Below are 21,951 nucleotides of genomic sequence, written 5' to 3' on the forward strand. Positions count from 1 at the left end.
TCTATAGATTCCGTATTGTAAGGCAGTACGGCGATCCGTGGGACTAGTCTGCATAGGAGATGTCCTGTGATGTGCAAAAAAACTTCATTTAGCATCTACCTGCTAGTAAGCACCTGTACTTTTTTACCTGAAATGATTTGCATATATAAAGATTGGTTCAAACGCGTCACACCAGTGAATGCAAGATATTGGAGTATAGTTTTGTGTATACGAAAGTGTACAAAAAACTTTTCTTTTAACGATTACCAGACCTGAGTAGATGAAAACCCTCCAAGGTGATTTCTTTGCTGACTCAGCCATTTCATGATGGGCAAACCCTCAGCAACACGTTTCTGTCGGGCGTGGGAGAGCAAGACATATGCCGCTACTTCAATGTCTATTGAACTTGGCTGCCACCCATCAGACAGTTTAGAGGATGCTGTTCTCCAGAACCTCAAATCACCTGTAAATATAAACCACCAATTAGAAACGTCTTTGCTCTGTCAAAGGTTATACATAACACAACTTAATGCCACTGCTGCCCATGCACAAGTGGTGGTTGTTCTACTTTTTTCAGCTAGCCTGACTTTACAATATGCACAAGTTGATGTATACGCCTGCCACCACAATGATTAACAGTTATGGAATATATATAAGAAATGAATGCATTAGTTCTTCTGTACTTTGAACCTAACATACAAATTTGATCTCCAATCATGGATTATTACTATAATCAGAATACTACATTACATATGCTGTTCATTTATCACTGTATATTTCTTTGTGTTGAATAGACCTGTTGTTCCCAATGCATCACCTGTGTTTATATTCGGCTTCAGGTTAGCCCCTTGCTCATGACTGGATGCCATTGTTTTCTATCTCAGATCTCTGCTCCTGATTTAAAGGCTTTCATCCTTATTCTTGTGTTTATACTTTCCAGAAACATTTCAGTCACACACTGTTTTTATTGTATGAGTTGCCCTTCCAATACTGATTGAGGCTTTATATGCCTTTTAGCACTCCTTGGGGAGCAAGTGTTTCCTTGTTTCTCCTCAGGTGACTGCACCACCATTCTTCTGTTATGCTTGCTTTGAGAAATTGGGTAGTTGGTTGAAAGAGGGGTGCCACCTGTTTAAGCAACAGCCACAATCCCTGTCAGGGTGAACCACAAAAGTCACTAAATTAAACTGTGCTTAACGCTTTGGTAGCTTGGCACAGAAACAGTCAGGCTGAACTGAGAAGCAATGTGTAAAGTATTATGCAGCACACAAATAGCAATACAGCGAAAACACTACTTAAGAAAAATCCTACACCAATTTAGAAAAATAGAGTGAATTTTAATAAAAGTTTTATGAATTTTTAAAGTAAAAACTAGCGCCAAAAAGATCAAAGCGTCAACCATGGGCATCTAGTTGCATGCGACCAGGTCAAAGTAAACAAATATGACCGACCACGATGGAGGTCGGGTCGGATACAAAGAAATTGACCGGCTGGTGATGCCCATAGGATTGATAGGTGATTCTTGTAGTAGTCATCGTGAAGAGACATTCCATTTCATAATAAAACAGGGTGGTTGGCTGGACTATTTCAGTGATCAATAGTCTAGATTGTTTTCTGTACCTCGCTGAAGTCCCCCCAGCCAAGCACTTTCCCGCCAGCCACTGCATACACGGTGTGCTTCAGCTGTTTTTTTCATTATATTCTGCGCATGAGCTGATGTAAAACATTTACATTGTTTGACATGATATGCAAGTGATGCATAGCTATATAACTATACATAGGACGTACACGGAGTAAAAATCAAATATATGATAATTGCATGTACATAAGATAAAATATGTTTTTAAAATCAAGCCTATTATGAAAACGGAAACTACGGCTTGACTGATAAACGTATAATGTAATGCTTTTCAGAGTTAAGTAGTACCTATAAATGGCATTAGTTCTGTTTGTCCTTTAAAAAAATGTTTCACATGCGTGGTGAATTTAATCTAATTATTACCTGTTTTTTCTGCTCTTCTGTTCAAAATGTTCAGTCCCTCTTTAGCTCTTGAGACATCAGCCAGCGACAAGGCATATGTCACAATTGCCAGGGTGTAATTGTCTGCAATTCCTTCATCAATTTTACGTTCCAGATAGTGGATAGCATCTCGAAACTGAGAAGAGCCCTGGGAAAAAGTACATTGTCTTGAAACTTAGAGTAATTACATGAAAACAGAAAAAACCTAATTGTTCAGACTTTTAGTGAGAAAATAAGTGTTGAAACCCAGTAACAACACCAAGTAAATTGCATGTTGAAGATCTGTATTTCTGCTTGAGAAATACTTAGGTCTCCGTTTAGAGAGCCTGGTAGAAGCAGCACTAAAACCTGGCCTATGCTTCACGTTTCCTCACTCAGGAAAGAGTGTCTCATATAGAGCTGGCTGCCAAATACCTGCATCTGCCTTGTGAGAAGAGTTCTTGCACCTCCGGGAAGGCACATTAGGTAGCAGGCTAGCATCTGTGCTGCGCTGGGGATATTACAACTCAGTCCACTTACTAACGGTATATCAGGGTGTTAACCCAACCACATATGCATGGCTATGTGGAGGGATTTCTCAAGTACTTCATTTACTGGCAGGTTTTCTTGCTTCTCTGCTGCAAGTCCCGTCATCCATCTTTAAATCTTGCAAAGATAGCTAAGTACAGAGAGAAGGCAAATAATCTTCTAGCCTATCTGGTAATTGCTCTGCCTGCACCTTGCAGTGTATCATGTGAGACGTGCATGTGCTCACAAAGACATCTTCCTGAAACAATGCTATTTGTTATTTCAGTTAAACGAAAATATTACCAGAAAAGGGACGTTTTCATCCAGTTAAAAAATGTTTCTTTCAAAACAATACCACTGAACGTGGGCCTTGGCTGGGTCATGAGATTGAGTCAGCTTTGTCTTGGATTGGGCCTGTTCATCAGCCCTGTCATATTGGACTTCTATGTAGCAACTAAAACAGTTTGATGTTATGGCATGTGAGGAATGTAGCTGGGCAGAACGGTGTCACTTTACGAAATCCACATGCACATATGCCGAGGCACACCAAATTAGTACATATTGTAGTATAGGTAGTAACCAATGTAGTAATCAAAGGGAGTCCGTAAGATATTACTTTCTCTGGTGCAGTGTTTTTTTTCTTGGTAGCCTCTTGTACCTCTAAAATAACTGCACTGCAGGTCGTGGGTAAGTTGGAAAATGTATTAAGTAAACTCGATCCCTACAACACAAACTTAGCTGTCCTTCAGCCAGCCCTAGTGTAACCGACTTCACAGGAACGCTTGCAGGTAATAAGGAACTTAGAATGCATGCTAATCCTACACTTCATGTTCTTACAGAAGGGTCCTGCCAAAGCACAACGTATCTCCCCCCTTTACAAATGACCAATGCATGGGGAAAAATATCAATACATATGAAACATGTTATTTACCTACAAAGATACATACAAATGTATACCATAGCATCATATTCCAAGATGACACATTATTGATCATAATCTCTGAAGTATGCAGGCGGTTTGTGATTCCTAACACTTCTCAAGGTATTATTCTGGTCACTTGCCACAGGAATTTTAAGCAAAGCATCACTCACACACCTCAATGGGGCATTACAAGGTCTTTCAGAGGACCTGTTAATATCTCCATCAACCATTAACATGAAATCGCTGTTGTCCTGCTCCTCACCAGCCTGAATTAGACCACTTCTTTAGTATAAAGCCACATGTCTGTTGTTCAAGCTCTATCCATTGTCCAAGACCATGGCAAACCAACAAACATGCCCGACTTTAAATGGCCCTCTAAATTTTGACAAGCCTCCTCCTTTCTGAGCACAACAAATCATCACCCAATCACCCACTTCAATGCATGGAATATGCTTCTTGTCCCGACTACAATCTTCCCTCTATCAGAAAATTCCTTTTCTCTGTCATCCATTCAGAAACTAACATGGTGCCTGCCAACCTTCCCTTCATTAGCTCAAAAGGAGTTCTTTGAGTGTGATAAGCAGCCCCCATGCATATCATCATACCACCAACATCATGTCCTCAAGCGACAGCCATTTGAATTGTGCCTTTGACCATTCTGGTCACCCTATCCACAACACCATTACTTTGTGGATTGTAAAACGAGATGCAATTATGTACAATACCACATGACTCCCAAAAACTTTGCATCTCCCCAGCAATTGTGTTACATTATCGGTTATAATGGCATTGGGAACACCTTCCTCCAAGAAGATTTCCTTCAACAAAGTAATGGTAGCCCTAGTGGTAATCTCATAAATTTACAATTAACCACTTCAAATGAACATCCACCACTACCATGGCATATTTCCATTCACTTGTCAGCACGGGCATAGGGCCAATAAAATCCAGACAATGTATGCCATGGTTTGCCTGGATCCTATATGTGACAAATGTCTGATTTTACAATGACCTTTTACCTCTTTTCTCCTTCTTCGAACACCTTGCTGTCAGGGGCGGCTGGTGATTTTTCAAACTGGTGGGCATAAAAGTTGGGGATTCATTTTTTGTGTAGTGAGTGAATCCGGACGAAATAAGGGCATACAACCCATTCATCGTTCATTGAATCATCCCTCCAGTAATTAATCCAAGTTTCCCCATCCACTACATACATGTGTTCAAACATCCATCCATCCATCCATCCATCCATCCTTCTAGAGTCTCTCCCAATCACTCATCCACCCTCCCATCTATCCATGTATCGATTCACTAGAAAATCATCGATTCATTTGCCCATCATAACTCTTCGCCCACTCATCCATCTATGTATCCTTTCACCACTGGTGAATCACCAGAGCATCCAACCATCCATCCATCTTAATGACAGTGCATTTGTTTCCCTGTATTTAAACCACGTTCTCAATCACTCTGTTAGAGTGATGTTTTGCAGGCATGAATAATTAACAGGAACTGTCTCTGCCTACATCAAAGCTGGATGGACGTGCCTTTCTTAAGATAAAGTAATTCAGGTTAGCAAGGGACATATTAAATTGTTTTCTCTTCTTACACCCAGAATAGGTTATACTTTGTTACCAAGAGAAGGACTGACTGCGATTGAATGCAGACGGTACCTTCTGAGCCTAACGCGGCACTGTGATTAAATCTGTTTTGCAATCAATCCACAGTTTACATTGATCAGATGACACGTGTTTCCTAATCTACTAAAAAATATGTTTGCCCATCTAATTGCTCAGAAACAAGCTAACTCAAGCATGCTTGATATTTAACATATGTACACATGCCCAAGTGGATGATAAGAAATAAGTGCCTGTTGGAGGTACATTTCACGTTTCTTCAGGTGCTTAGCACTTGAATCATACTGCCCATGAAAAACCTGCTCCCTAGGCAGAGACATTTTAAGATATGGTCAAAGTGGGCCATGGCCTAGGTTCACATACTTTTAGGCGCTCCTGATAGAGGCAACTCGGTTCTGCGAATAGTCTTAACCTAATGACCTTCTATAATTCTTAGATTGTTTTAAACACCGTTTTTATTTAAAATATTTTTCATGTGGATGATGTATGGAATGGGATGCTGCTGCAGACAGTTTGCAGAGAAATGTTGTGTTTATATTTTATGCAACACTCATAAAAAGCAAGTTTATTTAAGATCAAAACAGGACCTCACACAGGAGAAATGTGAGGAAGTCACAGATTCTATTTCATTTTCACAGTCATTTTTTGCAGTAATATTAATGAGATGCTGCTATATCCCTGAATATTAGATGTAAATGCAATACAAATGTGGACGAGTGCGACTGTTCCCGGTCTGTGACCTGGCCACAAAAGGTACATAAGAGCTGAAATTGGTACATAAATTCAAACCTAATCAAAACCGGCGTTTTCTTTTTCTTTACCTGCAAGTGCATTCTTTTATTTATCGTGCTTATAGACTCCCTCCCTCCATAATTCTTAATGACTCAACTTGCCGCCTGGGATATTTGCTGACAGCCGTCCTCGAATCCGATCACCTCTGCTGCCTTGCCTTGGAACGGAGGAGGGGTTAGGTGAATTTTCAGACTGTGGCTTGGGCTGTAGCCTACTTTTTACCTTCACACTGCTGCTCCACTCACTGGAAGCTGGTTGCTTTTGTCAAGCAGAGATTACTTCGACAGCAAACCTCGTGTGCACCGATAATCTCTCCTGCTCTTCCTAGAGTAGGGTGGTGTCATGGAGGCTTGTTCCCACCCTACCCTGTGACGAGTTAGGAAGTAGGTAGGCTGCAGCAGTACACAGGCTCACTGATTGACAAACAGCAATGAAAACCCAGAGCGTTTGCTTAACGCGCCCAGGCTGTTTTTAATCACCGAGGCTGCAGTGTGTCATCAGAGGGCAGTGCCTTACAGTGTTGTATGCTGCCGGAGGCCAGGGCTGAGTTCAGTTAAGCCCTCTAACTTCTGCGACGGCCGGCACATTTCCCTTTTGAAAGTGCCTGATTTTGCCTGACCCTCGCGCAGAGCGAGGGTCACACTCTTTGAAGTTATAATGAAATGAACATTTACAACTTGACAGCAATGGACGCAAAAATTGAAGCGGGAGCTGAGCCCTGCCAGTCTAATCAAGAAACCGCCCCTGCTTGCTGCCCTTAACCCATTTATCTGCTTGTTCATCCATACCAGGCCACCACCAATTCTCTCTCAACTGATTCCTAATTTTGGTTTGCCCAATGTGCCCCTTGTGTGCCATTTCTTTCAAATTTGCTTGGATACCACCCTCTGGTACAAATTTCTCACCTCTCATCAGCACCATGTCATCATAAAAAGAGAATTTCTCCAGGACTTTAAAACAGGGTCTGACAAACAATGATACAATACTTTCCCTACTACTGTCCAACGCCAACAACCATTTCACCTCCTTGATTATGGGCCCCAACGCCATCACCTTGACCCATTCATCTTTTGTGATGGCGTGCATGCCTCCTAGTTCCATCACATTCTGAATTGAAGCCACCGCACCTTCATTTTCTTTGTTTAAAACTGCCGGCTCATCCATTACCTGCCAATCCAACGACAGTCTAGACAAGAAATTACCTACACAATTCTTTCATCCTTGAATGTGTTCAATGACATACCATTAATCTTTAAGTGTAGCTGCTAGTCTAGCCAGTTCATTATCTGCTGCCCCCCCTCCCCCCAAAGCAAAACCTTGACCAAAGGTTTGTGATCAGTGCAAAGGAGGATCTTGGTTTCTCACAAGGAAGTACTAAAATACACTGTACCCCAAGCTGTCATTAAAACTTTGCGTTCAACCACTGAGTAATTCCTTTCTGAGTTGGTCAAAGTGTGGGAGGCAACTTCTACTGTTTTCTCACCTTTGTTATCAGCATCACAAATATGATTCTAAATCATCTCAAAACTATCCTGTTGTTCCTGCCCCCAATTAAAGGAGACTCCTTTTTTTAACAGAAGCCTCAAACGCTCAGTTTTGTCTGAAAATGTCTCTACAAAATTGGCATAATACTCGATAATGCCTAAAAAGGACCTTACCATGTCTTTGTCTGTGGGCGAAGGATCCAATTTGATTGCATTCAAACAAATTCTCTTTAGGCTTGACTCCACCTTCAGTAATACTGTAACCCAGGTAATCTGCTTGTTCAACTAAGAACTTACATTTCTCTTGGCATAGAGTCAAGTCAATAAAAGACTGGCCACTCAGCACAGGGTCTCTACCCTGAGGCTGAAAGGGAGACTGGGTTGGGCTCTCCAACACCCTGTCGTCCCCTCTGGGGCCCTGTACTTTCTACTGTGGAGAGGTACCCCCAGACTCCAGAACTGTCAGGGAGCTTGAGTCAGCCATCCTGCACAGCTCTCCCACCAGTTGAGGGGTGCTATTCTCAACTGGTCCCTCAAACTGGTACCCTTAGGCTGAGCCTGTGTCTGTCAAGCCAGGACTTCTAAGGTAGTACAACTACCCCACCCCCAAGGGAAACACATACTGTCCTCCCTAGTGAGCAGTGGGACCACCAGGGTTAGTCTTAGGATGCATTGACCTTGGAGCTGGCAACCCCAGACCCATTGGTTCTTCCACTGGGGACTGTGGCCCCCTCTCACCTCTCCATCTGGACTTCGGCACACTCCTCTCCGGCATGATGCTGCCAGACACCAGAACTGGTGGGATGATTAAGGCAGCTGCCCCAAATTCTCCTGACACAAGGGGGCGGCTCCCATCAGTGGATGGTCTACTGGTACAAGCCAGGCTCCCCTGCAGTGCCCCCTCTGAGAGCAGTCCAAGCATTGGGGCTGGGAAGATCATTACCTGGGCCTCCTCCCACCCTCCACCCCTCCACTCCTCCACCCCTCCACTCCTCCACCCCTCTTCCTACTCTTGGAAAGGGCGTGGGCCCCTTCTCTCCCTCTCCCCCACTACACTGGGACATGTATGGGTCACTGCAATCCTCCCCCTCACTCTGAAGGAGAAAACTTAAGCCACTCCCCTTTGGATTACAGGAGACCGGTGCCAGTCTTTTTTTCTGTTTTAGGCACCAGAGTCACCGAATTCTACTTAAAAATTATGTCCTATTAGATTGTTGTGTAAAGATCATGCTTGTTGCAATTAACTGTCCAGATTGTGGTTCTCAGCACCTGGAAGGCATAGGAGGCAGAGGAGGAGGATGCTCCTTTTCGAGACATCGTAAAGGCAGAGATGATGGAAGAATCTGGAATTGTATTATCCATGAGAAGAAGGTCGACACCACATACATTGGTAAGTCTGATTTTTGATTTGTTCCTAATCGCTGGGAATGTGTCTCTTGGAAGTAATTTAGTTAGTCAGATGAGCCATGCCTCACTCACCTTTGCAGACAGACATCCCCGCTCTCTCTCTCTCTCGACCCATTGATCCTTACATTTCTGCTCACCGACTTATATTCTAGTGCAAGTACATTCTTCCCTTTATTGATGGAACCTTCATTTTGTTCTTTGTCCGATTCTATATTTGCTGGCACCTACAGCTTCAAGAATTTCTAATTTACCCACAACCTTAGCTTAGCATTAGGTAGTTTCCCTTTATTGGAACAAAATATTTTCACTTTGCATATGCTGTCTTTATTAACTTCTTCTTGCATTTGCCCAACTGAATTGCCTGGAATATATATTCATTCATGTTGTGTTCAGGTAACTATTGGCTTATGATTAACTGATTCGATTTGAGATTACTAATTTGAAAATAATTACAACAAGGGGTGGTGATAGACAGAGTCTCTGAATTAAGCAGAATACTCTCACCCAGTCAAGAGATCAGGGCTAGATCCAACACCGTTTTTTAGCTCATTGCACCATCCCAGTTTCAGAACCTGGCTGTATGCAAATTAGTCTGTCCCTGGCCCAGTGCATCATGGGAACAGGGCAGACCAGACTACAAAAGCCAATTCTTACACTGGGAAGGAAACAAGCTTCCGGGGGCCGGTTTCTGGCATTTCAGCCGTCTTCGGCCCGGCTTGCTTGAATCCTGATGGTGCAATGAGCAAGGGACTCACATCTGAGTATACCCTTCCACGCTTAGGGTGGACAAAAATATTTACAACAAGGGGTGGTGATGGACAGAGTCTCTGAATTAAGCAGAATACTCTCACCCAGTCAAGAGATCAGGGATAGATCCAACACCGTTTTTTAGCTCATTGCACCATCCCAGTTTCAGAACCTGGCTGTATGCAAATTAGTCTGTCCCTGGCCCAGTGCATCATGGGAACAGGGCAGACCAGACTACAAAAGCCAATTCTTACACTGGGAAGGAAACAAGCTTCCGGGGACCGGTTTCTGGCATTTCAGCCGTCTTCGGCCCGGCTTGCTTGAATCCTGATGGTGCAATGAGCAAGGGACTCACATCTGAGTATACCCTTCCACGCTTAGGGTGGACAAAAATATTTACAACAAGGGGTGGTGATGGACAGAGTCTCTGAATTAAGCAGAATACTCTCACCCAGTCAAGAGATCAGGGATAGATCCAACACCGTTTTTTAGCTCATTGCACCATCCCAGTTTCAGAACCTGGCTGTATGCAAATTAGTCTGTCCCTGGCCCAGTGCATCATGGGAACAGGGCAGACCAGACTACAAAAGCCAATTCTTACACTGGGAAGGAAACAAGCTTCCGGGGACCGGTTTCTGGCATTTCAGCCGTCTTCGGCCCGGCTTGCTTGAATCCTGATGGTGCAATGAGCAAGGGACTCACTTCTGAGTATACCCTTCCACGCTTAGGGTGGACAAAAATATTTACAACAAGGGGTGGTGATGGACAGAGTCTCTGAATTAAGCAGAATACTCTCACCCAGTCAAGAGATCAGGGCTAGATCCAACACCGTTTTTTAGCTCATTGCACCATCCCAGTTTCAGAACCTGGCTGTATGCAAATTAGTCTGTCCCTGGCCCAGTGCATCATGGGAACAGGGCAGACCAGACTACAAAAGCCAATTCTTACACTGGGAAGGAAACAAGCTTCCGGGGTCAAGGATTCAAGCAAGCCGGGCCGAAGACGGCTGTAATGCCAGAAACCGGTCCCCGGAAGCTTGTTTCCTTTCCAGTGAAGAATTGGCATGGTAGTTTGGTCTGGCCTGTTCCCATGATGCACTGGGCCAGGGACAGACTAATTTGCATATAGCCAGGTTCTGAACTGGGATGGTGCAGTGAGCTAAAAAACGGTGATGGATCAAGCCCTGATCTGTTGACTGGGTAGGAGTGTTCTGATTAACTCAGATACTCTGTCCATCACCACCCCCTTTTTGAAATATTTTGGCCACCACAAGCGTGGAAGGGTATGCTCAGACATGAGTCCCTTGCTCACTGCACCATCAGGATTCAAGCAAGCCGGGCCGAAGACGGCTGTAATGCCAGAAACCGGTCCCCGGAAGCTTGTTTCCTTTCCAGTGAAGAATTTGCTTGGTAGTTTGGTTTGCCCTGTTCCCATGATGCACTGGGCCAGGGACAGACTAATTTGCATATAGCCAGGTTCTGAACTGGGATGGTGCAGTGAGCTAAAAAACGGTGATGGATCTGTTGATTGGGTAGGAGTGTTCTGATTAACTCAGATACTCTGTCCATCACCACCCCCTTTTTGAAATATTTTGGCCACCACAAGCGTGGAAGGGTATGCTCAGACATGAGTCCCTTGCTCACTGCACCATCAGGATTCAAGCAAGCCGGGCCGAAGACGGCTGCAATGCCAGAAACCGGTCCCCGGAAGCTTGTTTCCTTTCCAGTGAAGAATTGGCTTGGTAGTTTGGTCTGCCCTGTTCCCATGATGCACTGGGCCAGGGACAGACTAATTTGCATATAGCCAGGTTCTGAACTGGGATGGTGCAGTGAGCTAAAAAACGGTGATGGATCAAGCCCTGATCTGTTGACTGGGTAGGAGTGTTCTGATTAACTCAGATACTCTGTCCATCACCACCCCCTTTTTGAAATATTTTGGCCACCACAAGCGTGGAAGGGTATGCTCAGACATGAGTCCCTTGCTCACTGCACCATCAGGATTCAAGCAAGCCGGGCCGAAGACGGCTGTAATGCCAGAAACCGGTCCCCGGAAGCTTGTTTCCTTTCCAGTGAAGAATTGGCTTGGTAGTTTGGTCTGCCCTGTTCCCATGATGCACTGGGCCAGGGACAGACTAATTTGCATATAGCCAGGTTCTGAACTGGGATGGTGCAGTGAGCTAAAAAACGGTGATGGATCAAGCCCTGATCTGTTGACTGGGTAGGAGTGTTCTGATTAACTCAGATACTCTGTCCATCACCACCCCCTTTTTGAAATATTTTGGCCACCACAAGCGTGGAAGAGTATGCTCAGACATGAGTCCCTTGCTCACTGCACCATCAGGATTCAAGCAAGCCGGGCCGAAGACGGCTGTAATGCCAGAAACCGGTCCCCGGAAGCTTGTTTCCTTTCCAGTGAAGAATTGGCTTGGTAGTTTGGTCTGCACTGTTCCCATGATGCACTGGGCCAGGGACAGACTAATTTGCATATAGCCAGGTTCTGAACTGGGATGGTGCAGTGAGCTAAAAAACGGTGATGGATCAAGCCCTGATCTGTTGACTGGGTAGGAGTGTTCTGATTAACTCAGATACTCTGTCCATCACCACCCCCTTTTTGAAATATTTTGGCCACCACAAGCGTGGAAGGGTATGCTCAGACATGAGTCCCTTGCTCACTGCACCATCAGGATTCAAGCAAGCCGGGCCGAAGACGGCTGTAATGCCCGAAACCGGTCCCCGGAAGCTTGTTTCCTTTCCAGTGAAGAATTGGCTTGGTAGTTTGGTCTGCCCTGTTCCCATGATGCACTGGGCCAGGGACAGACTAATTTGCATATAGCCAGGTTCTGAACTGGGATGGTGCTGTGAGCTAAAAAACGGTGATGGATCAAGCCCTGATCTGTTGACTGGGTAGGAGTGTTCTGATTAACTCAGATACTCTGTCCATCACCACCCCCTTTTTGAAATATTTTGGCCACCACAAGCGTGGAAGGGTATGCTCAGACATGAGTCCCTTGCTCACTGCACCATCAGGATTCAAGCAAGCCGGGCCGAAGACGGCTGTAATGCCAGAAACCGGTCCCCGGAAGCTTGTTTCCTTTCCAGTGAAGAATTGGCTTGGTAGTTTGGTCTGCCCTGTTCCCATGATGCACTGGGCCAGGGACATACTAATTTGCATATAGCCAGGTTCTGAACTGGGATGGTGCAGTGAGCTAAAAAACGGTGATGGATCAAGCCCTGATCTGTTGACTGGGTAGGAGCGTTCTGATTAACTCAGATACTCTGTCCATCACCGCCCCCTTTTTGCAATATTTTGGCCACCATAAGCGTGGAAGGGTATGCCCAGACATGAGTCCCTTGCTCACTGCACCATCAGGATTCAAGCAAGCCGGGCGGAAGACGGCTGTAATGCCAGAAACCGGTCCCCGGAAGCTTGTTTCCTTTCCAGTGAAGAATTGGCTTGGTAGTTTGGTCTGCCCTGTTCCCATGATGCACTGGGCCAGGGACAGACTAATTTGCATATAGCCAGGTTCTGAACTGGGATGGTGCAGTGAGCTAAAAAACGGTGATGGATCAAGCCCTGATCTGTTGACTGGGTAGGAGTGTTCTGATTAACTCAGATACTCTGTCCATCACCACCCCCTTTTTGAAATATTTTGGCCACCACAAGCGTGGAAGGGTATGCTCAGACATGAGTCCCTTGCTCACTGCACCATCAGGATTCAAGCAAGCCGGGCCGAAGACGGCTGTAATGCCAGAAACCGGTCCCCGGAAGCTTGTTTCCTTTCCAGTGAAGAATTTGCTTGGTAGTTTGGTCTGCCCTGTTCCCATGATGCACTGGGCCAGGGACAGACTAATTTGCATATAGCCAGGTTCTGAACTGGGATGGTGCAGTGAGCTAAAAAACGGTGATGGATCAAGCCCTGATCTGTTGACTGGGTAGGAGTGTTCTGATTAACTCAGATACTCTGTCCATCACCACCCCCTTTTTGAAATATTTTGGCCACCACAAGCGTGGAAGGGTATGCTCAGACATGAGTCCCTTGCTCACTGCACCATCAGGATTCAAGCAAGCCGGGCCGAAGACGGCTGTAATGCCAGAAACCGGTCCCCGGAAGCTTGTTTCCTTTCCAGTGAAGAATTTGCTTGGTAGTTTGGTTTGCCCTGTTCCCATGATGCACTGGGCCAGGGACAGACTAATTTGCATATAGCCAGGTTCTGAACTGGGATGGTGCAGTGAGCTAAAAAACGGTGATGGATCTGTTGACTGGGTAGGAGTGTTCTGATTAACTCAGATACTCTGTCCATCACCACCCCCTTTTTGAAATATTTTGGCCACCACAAGCGTGGAAGGGTATGCTCAGACATGAGTCCCTTGCTCACTGCACCATCAGGATTCAAGCAAGCCGGGCCGAAGACGGCTGCAATGCCAGAAACCGGTCCCCGGAAGCTTGTTTCCTTTCCAGTGAAGAATTGGCTTGGTAGTTTGGTCTGCCCTGTTCCCATGATGCACTGGGCCAGGGACAGACTAATTTGCATATAGCCAGGTTCTGAACTGGGATGGTGCAGTGAGCTAAAAAACGGTGATGGATCAAGCCCTGATCTGTTGACTGGGTAGGAGTGTTCTGATTAACTCAGATACTCTGTCCATCACCACCCCCTTTTTGAAATATTTTGGCCACCACAAGCGTGGAAGGGTATGCTCAGACATGAGTCCCTTGCTCACTGCACCATCAGGATTCAAGCAAGCCGGGCCGAAGACGGCTGTAATGCCAGAAACCGGTCCCCGGAAGCTTGTTTCCTTTCCAGTGAAGAATTTGCTTGGTAGTTTGGTCTGCCCTGTTCCCATGATGCACTGGGCCAGGGACAGACTAATTTGCATATATCCAGGTTCTGAACTGGGATGGTGCAGTGAGCTAAAAAACGGTGATGGATCAAGCCCTGATCTGTTGACTGGGTAGGAGTGTTCTGATTAACTCAGATACTCTGTCCATCACCACCCCCTTTTTGAAATATTTTGGCCACCACAAGCGTGGAAGGGTATCCTCAGACATGAGTCCCTTGCTCACTGCACCATCAGGATTCAAGCAAGCCGGGCCGAAGACGGCTGTAATGCCAGAAACCGGTCCCCGGAAGCTTGTTTCCTTTCCAGTGAAGAATTTGCTTGGTAGTTTGGTTTGCCCTGTTCCCATGATGCACTGGGCCAGGGACAGACTAATTTGCATATAGCCAGGTTCTGAACTGGGATGGTGCAGTGAGCTAAAAAACGGTGATGGATCTGTTGACTGGGTAGGAGTGTTCTGATTAACTCAGATACTCTGTCCATCACCACCCCCTTTTTGAAATATTTTGGCCACCACAAGCGTGGAAGGGTATGCTCAGACATGAGTCCCTTGCTCACTGCACCATCAGGATTCAAGCAAGCCGGGCCGAAGACGGCTGCAATGCCAGAAACCGGTCCCCGGAAGCTTGTTTCCTTTCCAGTGAAGAATTGGCTTGGTAGTTTGGTCTGCCCTGTTCCCATGATGCACTGGGCCAGGGACAGACTAATTTGCATATAGCCAGGTTCTGAACTGGGATGGTGCAGTGAGCTAAAAAACGGTGATGGATCAAGCCCTGATCTGTTGACTGGGTAGGAGTGTTCTGATTAACTCAGATACTCTGTCCATCACCACCCCCTTTTTGAAATATTTTGGCCACCACAAGCGTGGAAGGGTATGCTCAGACATGAGTCCCTTGCTCACTGCACCATCAGGATTCAAGGAAGCCGGGCCGAAGACGGCTGTAATGCCAGAAACCGGTCCCCGGAAGCTTGTTTCCTTTCCAGTGAAGAATTGGCTTGGTAGTTTGGTCTGCCCTGTTCCCATGATGCACTGGGCCAGGGACAGACTAATTTGCACATAGCCAGGTTCTGAACTGGGATGGTGCAGTGAGCTAAAAAATGGTGATGGATCAAGCCCTGATCTGTTGACTGGGTAGGAGTGTTCTGATTAACTCAGATACTCTGTCCATCACCACCCCCTTTTTGAAATATTTTGGCCACCACAAGCGTGGAAGGGTATGCTCAGACATGAGTCCCTTGCTCACTGCACCATCAGGATTCAAACAAGCCGGGCCGAAGACGGCTGTAATGCCAGAAACCGGTCCCCGGAAGCTTGTTTCCTTTCCAGTGAAGAATTGGCTTGGTAGTTTGGTCTGCCCTGTTCCCATGATGCACTGGGCCAGGGACAGACTAATTTGCATATAGCCAGATTCTGAACTGGGATGGTGCAGTGAGCTAAAAAACGGTGATGGATCAAGCCCTGATCTGTTGACTGGGTAGGAGTGTTCTGATTAACTCAGATACTCTGTCCATCACCACCCCGTTTTTGAAATATTTTGGCCACCACAAGCGTGGAAGGGTATGCTCAGACATGAGTCCCTTGCTCACTGGACCATCAGGATTCAAGCAAGCCGGGCCGAAGACGGCTGTAATGCCAGAAACCGGTCCCCGGAAGCTTGTTTCCTTTCCAGTGAAGAATTGGCTTGGTAGTTTGGTCTGCCCTGTTCCCATGATGCACTGGACCAGGGACAGACTAATTTGCATATAGCCAGGTTCTGAACTGGGATGGTGCAGTGAGCTAAAAAACAGTGATGGATCAAGCCCTGATCTGTTGACTGGGTAGGAGCGTTCTGATTAACTCAGATACTCTGTCCATCACCGCCCCCTTTTTGCAATATTTTGGCCACCATAAGCGTGGAAGGGTATGCTCAGACATGAGTCCCTTGCTCACTGCACCATCAGGATTCAAGCAAGCCGGGCCGAAGACGGCTGTAATGCCAGAAACCGGTCCCCGGAAGCTTGTTTCCTTTCCAGTGAAGAATTGGCTTGGTAGTTTGGTCTGCCCTGTTCCCATGATGCACTGAGCCAGGGACAGACTAATTTGCATATAGCCAGGTTCTGAACTGGGATGGTGCAGTGAGCTAAAAAACGGTGATGGATCAAGCCCTGATCTGTTGACTGGGTAGGAGTGTTCTGATTAACTCAGATACTCTGTCCATCACCACCCCCTTTTTGAAATATTTTGGCCACCACAAGCGTGGAAGAGTATGCTCAGACATGAGTCCCTTGCTCACTGCACCATCAGGATTCAAGCAAGCCGGGCCGAAGACGGCTGTAATGCCAGAAACCGGTCCCCGGAAGCTTGTTTCCTTTCCAGTGAAGAATTTGCTTGGTAGTTTGGTCTGCCCTGTTCCCATGATGCACTGGGCCAGGGACAGACTAATTTGCATATAGCCAGGTTCTGAACTGGGATGGTGCAGTGAGCTAAAAAACGGTGATGGATCAAGCCCTGATCTGTTGACTGGGTAGGAGTGTTCTGATTAACTCAGATACTCTGTCCATCACCACCCCCTTTTTGAAATATTTTGGCCACCACAAGCGTGGAAGGGTATGCTCAGACATGAGTCCCTTGCTCACTGCACCATCAGGATTCAAGCAAGCCGGGCCGAAGACGGCTGTAATGCCAGAAACCGGTCCCCGGAAGCTTGTTTCCTTTCCAGTGAAGAATTTGCTTGGTAGTTTGGTTTGCCCTGTTCCCATGATGCACTGGGCCAGGGACAGACTAATTTGCATATAGCCAGGTTCTGAACTGGGATGGTGCAGTGAGCTAAAAAACGGTGATGGATCTGTTGACTGGGTAGGAGTGTTCTGATTAACTCAGATACTCTGTCCATCACCACCCCCTTTTTGAAATATTTTGGCCACCACAAGCGTGGAAGGGTATGCTCAGACATGAGTCCCTTGCTCACTGCACCATCAGGATTCAAGCAAGCCGGGCCGAAGACGGCTGCAATGCCAGAAACCGGTCCCCGGAAGCTTGTTTCCTTTCCAGTGAAGAATTGGCTTGGTAGTTTGGTCTGCCCTGTTCCCATGATGCACTGGGCCAGGGACAGACTAATTTGCATATAGCCAGGTTCTGAACTGGGATGGTGCAGTGAGCTAAAAAACGGTGATGGATCAAGCCCTGATCTGTTGACTGGGTAGGAGTGTTCTGATTAACTCAGATACTCTGTCCATCACCACCCCCTTTTTGAAATATTTTGGCCACCACAAGCGTGGAAGGGTATGCTCAGACATGAGTCCCTTGCTCACTGCACCATCAGGATTCAAGCAAGCCGGGCCGAAGACGGCTGTAATGCCAGAAACCGGTCCCCGGAAGCTTGTTTCCTTTCCAGTGAAGAATTTGCTTGGTAGTTTGGTCTGCCCTGTTCCCATGATGCACTGGGCCAGGGACAGACTAATTTGCATATAGCCAGGTTCTGAACTGGGATGGTGCAGTGAGCTAAAAAACGGTGATGGATCAAGCCCTGATCTGTTGACTGGGTAGGAGTGTTCTGATTAACTCAGATACTCTGTCCATCACCACCCCCTTTTTGAAATATTTTGGCCACCACAAGCGTGGAAGGGTATCCTCAGACATGAGTCCCTTGCTCACTGCACCATCAGGATTCAAGCAAGCCGGGCCGAAGACGGCTGTAATGCCAGAAACCGGTCCCCGGAAGCTTGTTTCCTTTCCAGTGAAGAATTTGCTTGGTAGTTTGGTTTGCCCTGTTCCCATGATGCACTGGGCCAGGGACAGACTAATTTGCATATAGCCAGGTTCTGAACTGGGATGGTGCAGTGAGCTAAAAAACGGTGATGGATCTGTTGACTGGGTAGGAGTGTTCTGATTAACTCAGATACTCTGTCCATCACCACCCCCTTTTTGAAATATTTTGGCCACCACAAGCGTGGAAGGGTATGCTCAGACATGAGTCCCTTGCTCACTGCACCATCAGGATTCAAGCAAGCCGGGCCGAAGACGGCTGCAATGCCAGAAACCGGTCCCCGGAAGCTTGTTTCCTTTCCAGTGAAGAATTGGCTTGGTAGTTTGGTCTGCCCTGTTCCCATGATGCACTGGGCCAGGGACAGACTAATTTGCATATAGCCAGGTTCTGAACTGGGATGGTGCAGTGAGCTAAAAAACGGTGATGGATCAAGCCCTGATCTGTTGACTGGGTAGGAGTGTTCTGATTAACTCAGATACTCTGTCCATCACCACCCCCTTTTTGAAATATTTTGGCCACCACAAGCGTGGAAGGGTATGCTCAGACATGAGTCCCTTGCTCACTGCACCATCAGGATTCAAGGAAGCCGGGCCGAAGACGGCTGTAATGCCAGAAACCGGTCCCCGGAAGCTTGTTTCCTTTCCAGTGAAGAATTGGCTTGGTAGTTTGGTCTGCCCTGTTCCCATGATGCACTGGGCCAGGGACAGACTAATTTGCACATAGCCAGGTTCTGAACTGGGATGGTGCAGTGAGCTAAAAAATGGTGATGGATCAAGCCCTGATCTGTTGACTGGGTAGGAGTGTTCTGATTAACTCAGATACTCTGTCCATCACCACCCCCTTTTTGAAATATTTTGGCCACCACAAGCGTGGAAGGGTATGCTCAGACATGAGTCCCTTGCTCACTGCACCATCAGGATTCAAACAAGCCGGGCCGAAGACGGCTGTAATGCCAGAAACCGGTCCCCGGAAGCTTGTTTCCTTTCCAGTGAAGAATTGGCTTGGTAGTTTGGTCTGCCCTGTTCCCATGATGCACTGGGCCAGGGACAGACTAATTTGCATATAGCCAGATTCTGAACTGGGATGGTGCAGTGAGCTAAAAAACGGTGATGGATCAAGCCCTGATCTGTTGACTGGGTAGGAGTGTTCTGATTAACTCAGATACTCTGTCCATCACCACCCCGTTTTTGAAATATTTTGGCCACCACAAGCGTGGAAGGGTATGCTCAGACATGAGTCCCTTGCTCACTGGACCATCAGGATTCAAGCAAGCCGGGCCGAAGACGGCTGTAATGCCAGAAACCGGTCCCCGGAAGCTTGTTTCCTTTCCAGTGAAGAATTGGCTTGGTAGTTTGGTCTGCCCTGTTCCCATGATGCACTGGACCAGGGACAGACTAATTTGCATATAGCCAGGTTCTGAACTGGGATGGTGCAGTGAGCTAAAAAACAGTGATGGATCAAGCCCTGATCTGTTGACTGGGTAGGAGCGTTCTGATTAACTCAGATACTCTGTCCATCACCGCCCCCTTTTTGCAATATTTTGGCCACCATAAGCGTGGAAGGGTATGCTCAGACATGAGTCCCTTGCTCACTGCACCATCAGGATTCAAGCAAGCCGGGCCGAAGACGGCTGTAATGCCAGAAACCGGTCCCCGGAAGCTTGTTTCCTTTCCAGTGAAGAATTGGCTTGGTAGTTTGGTCTGCCCTGTTCCCATGATGCACTGAGCCAGGGACAGACTAATTTGCATATAGCCAGGTTCTGAACTGGGATGGTGCAGTGAGCTAAAAAACGGTGATGGATCAAGCCCTGATCTGTTGACTGGGTAGGAGTGTTCTGATTAACTCAGATACTCTGTCCATCACCACCCCCTTTTTGAAATATTTTGGCCACCACAAGCGTGGAAGAGTATGCTCAGACATGAGTCCCTTGCTCACTGCACCATCAGGATTCAAGCAAGCCGGGCCGAAGACGGCTGTAATGCCAGAAACCGGTCCCCGGAAGCTTGTTTCCTTTCCAGTGAAGAATTGGCTTGGTAGTTTGGTCTGCCCTGTTCCCATGATGCACTGGGCCAGGGACAGACTAATTTGCATATAGCCAGGTTCTGAACTGGGATGGTGCAGTGAGCTAAAAAACGGTGATGGATCAAGCCCTGATCTGTTGACTGGGTAGGAATGTTCTGATTAACTCAGATACTCTGTCCACCACCACCCCCTTTTTGAAATATTTTGGCCACCACAAGCGTGGAAGGGTATGCTCAGACATGAGTCCCTTGCTCACTGCACCATCAGGATTCAAGCAAGCCAGGCCGAAGACGGCTGTAATGCCAGAAACCGGTCCCCGGAAGCTTGTTTCCTTTCCAGTAAAGAATTGGCTTGGTAGTTTGGTCTGCCCTGTTCCCATGATGCACTGGACCAGGGACAGACTAATTTGCATATAGCCAGGTTCTGAACTGGGATGGTGCAGTGAGCTAAAAAACGGTGATGGATCAAGCCCTGATCTGTTGACTGGGTAGGAATGTTCTGATTAACTCAGATACTCTGTCCATCACCGCCCCCTTTTTGCAATATTTTGGCCACCATAAGCGTGGAAGGGTATGCTCAGACATGAGTCCCTTGCTCACTGCACCATCAGGATTCAAGCAAGCCGGGCGGAAGACGGCTGTAATGCCAGAAACCGGTCCCCGGAAGCTTGTTTCCTTTCCAGTGAAGAATTGGCTTGGTAGTTTGGTCTGCCCTGTTCCCATGATGCACTGGGCCAGGGACAGACTAATTTGCATATAGCCAGGTTCTGAACTGGGATGGTGCAGTGAGCTAAAAAACGGTGATGGATCAAGCCCTGATCTGTTGACTGGGTAGGAGTGTTCTGATTAACTCAGATACTCTGTCCATCACCACCCCCTTTTTGAAATATTTTGGCCACCACAAGCGTGGAAGGGTATGCTCAGACATGAGTCCCTTGCTCACTGCACCATCAGGATTCAAGCAAGCCGGGCCGAAGACGGCTGTAATGCCAGAAACCGGTCCCCGGAAGCTTGTTTCCTTTCCAGTGAAGAATTTGCTTGGTAGTTTGGTCTGCCCTGTTCCCATGATGCACTGGGCCAGGGACAGACTAATTTGCATATAGCCAGGTTCTGAACTGGGATGGTGCAGTGAGCTAAAAAACGGTGATGGATCAAGCCCTGATCTGTTGACTGGGTAGGAGTGTTCTGATTAACTCAGATACTCTGTCCATCACCACCCCCTTTTTGAAATATTTTGGCCACCACAAGCGTGGAAGGGTATGCTCAGACATGAGTCCCTTGCTCACTGCACCATCAGGATTCAAGGAAGCCGGGCCGAAGACGGCTGTAATGCCAGAAACCGGTCCCCGGAAGCTTGTTTCCTTTCCAGTGAAGAATTGGCTTGGTAGTTTGGTCTGCCCTGTTCCCATGATGCACTGGGCCAGGGACAGACTAATTTGCACATAGCCAGGTTCTGAACTGGGATGGTGCAGTGAGCTAAAAAATGGTGATGGATCAAGCCCTGATCTGTTGACTGGGTAGGAGTGTTCTGATTAACTCAGATACTCTGTCCATCACCACCCCCTTTTTGAAATATTTTGGCCACCACAAGCGTGGAAGGGTATGCTCAGACATGAGTCCCTTGCTCACTGCACCATCAGGATTCAAACAAGCCGGGCCGAAGACGGCTGTAATGCCAGAAACCGGTCCCCGGAAGCTTGTTTCCTTTCCAGTGAAGAATTGGCTTGGTAGTTTGGTCTGCCCTGTTCCCATGATGCACTGGGCCAGGGACAGACTAATTTGCATATAGCCAGATTCTGAACTGGGATGGTGCAGTGAGCTAAAAAACGGTGATGGATCAAGCCCTGATCTGTTGA

At 46.9% G+C, this 21,951-nt stretch overlaps 1 protein-coding gene across 1 annotated transcript in view; it reads right to left on the minus strand.

Annotated features, from left to right (window-relative positions):
* The window catches only part of LOC144762794 (CD109 antigen-like), a 771,981-nt gene that overhangs the window by 118,335 nt on the left and 631,695 nt on the right, over window positions 1-21,951 (minus strand). The window contains exons 26-27 of the mRNA XM_078648064.1: window positions 1,982-2,147; window positions 252-442 (exon numbers count right to left, since the gene is read on the minus strand). Of these exons, the coding sequence (XP_078504190.1) occupies window positions 252-442; window positions 1,982-2,147 (357 nt within the window). The remainder of the gene's footprint in view (window positions 1-251; window positions 443-1,981; window positions 2,148-21,951) is intronic.

This window comes from Lissotriton helveticus, chromosome 6 (genome assembly GCF_964261635.1).
Source record: "Lissotriton helveticus chromosome 6, aLisHel1.1, whole genome shotgun sequence".
Lineage (NCBI taxonomy): Eukaryota > Metazoa > Chordata > Amphibia > Caudata > Salamandridae > Lissotriton > Lissotriton helveticus.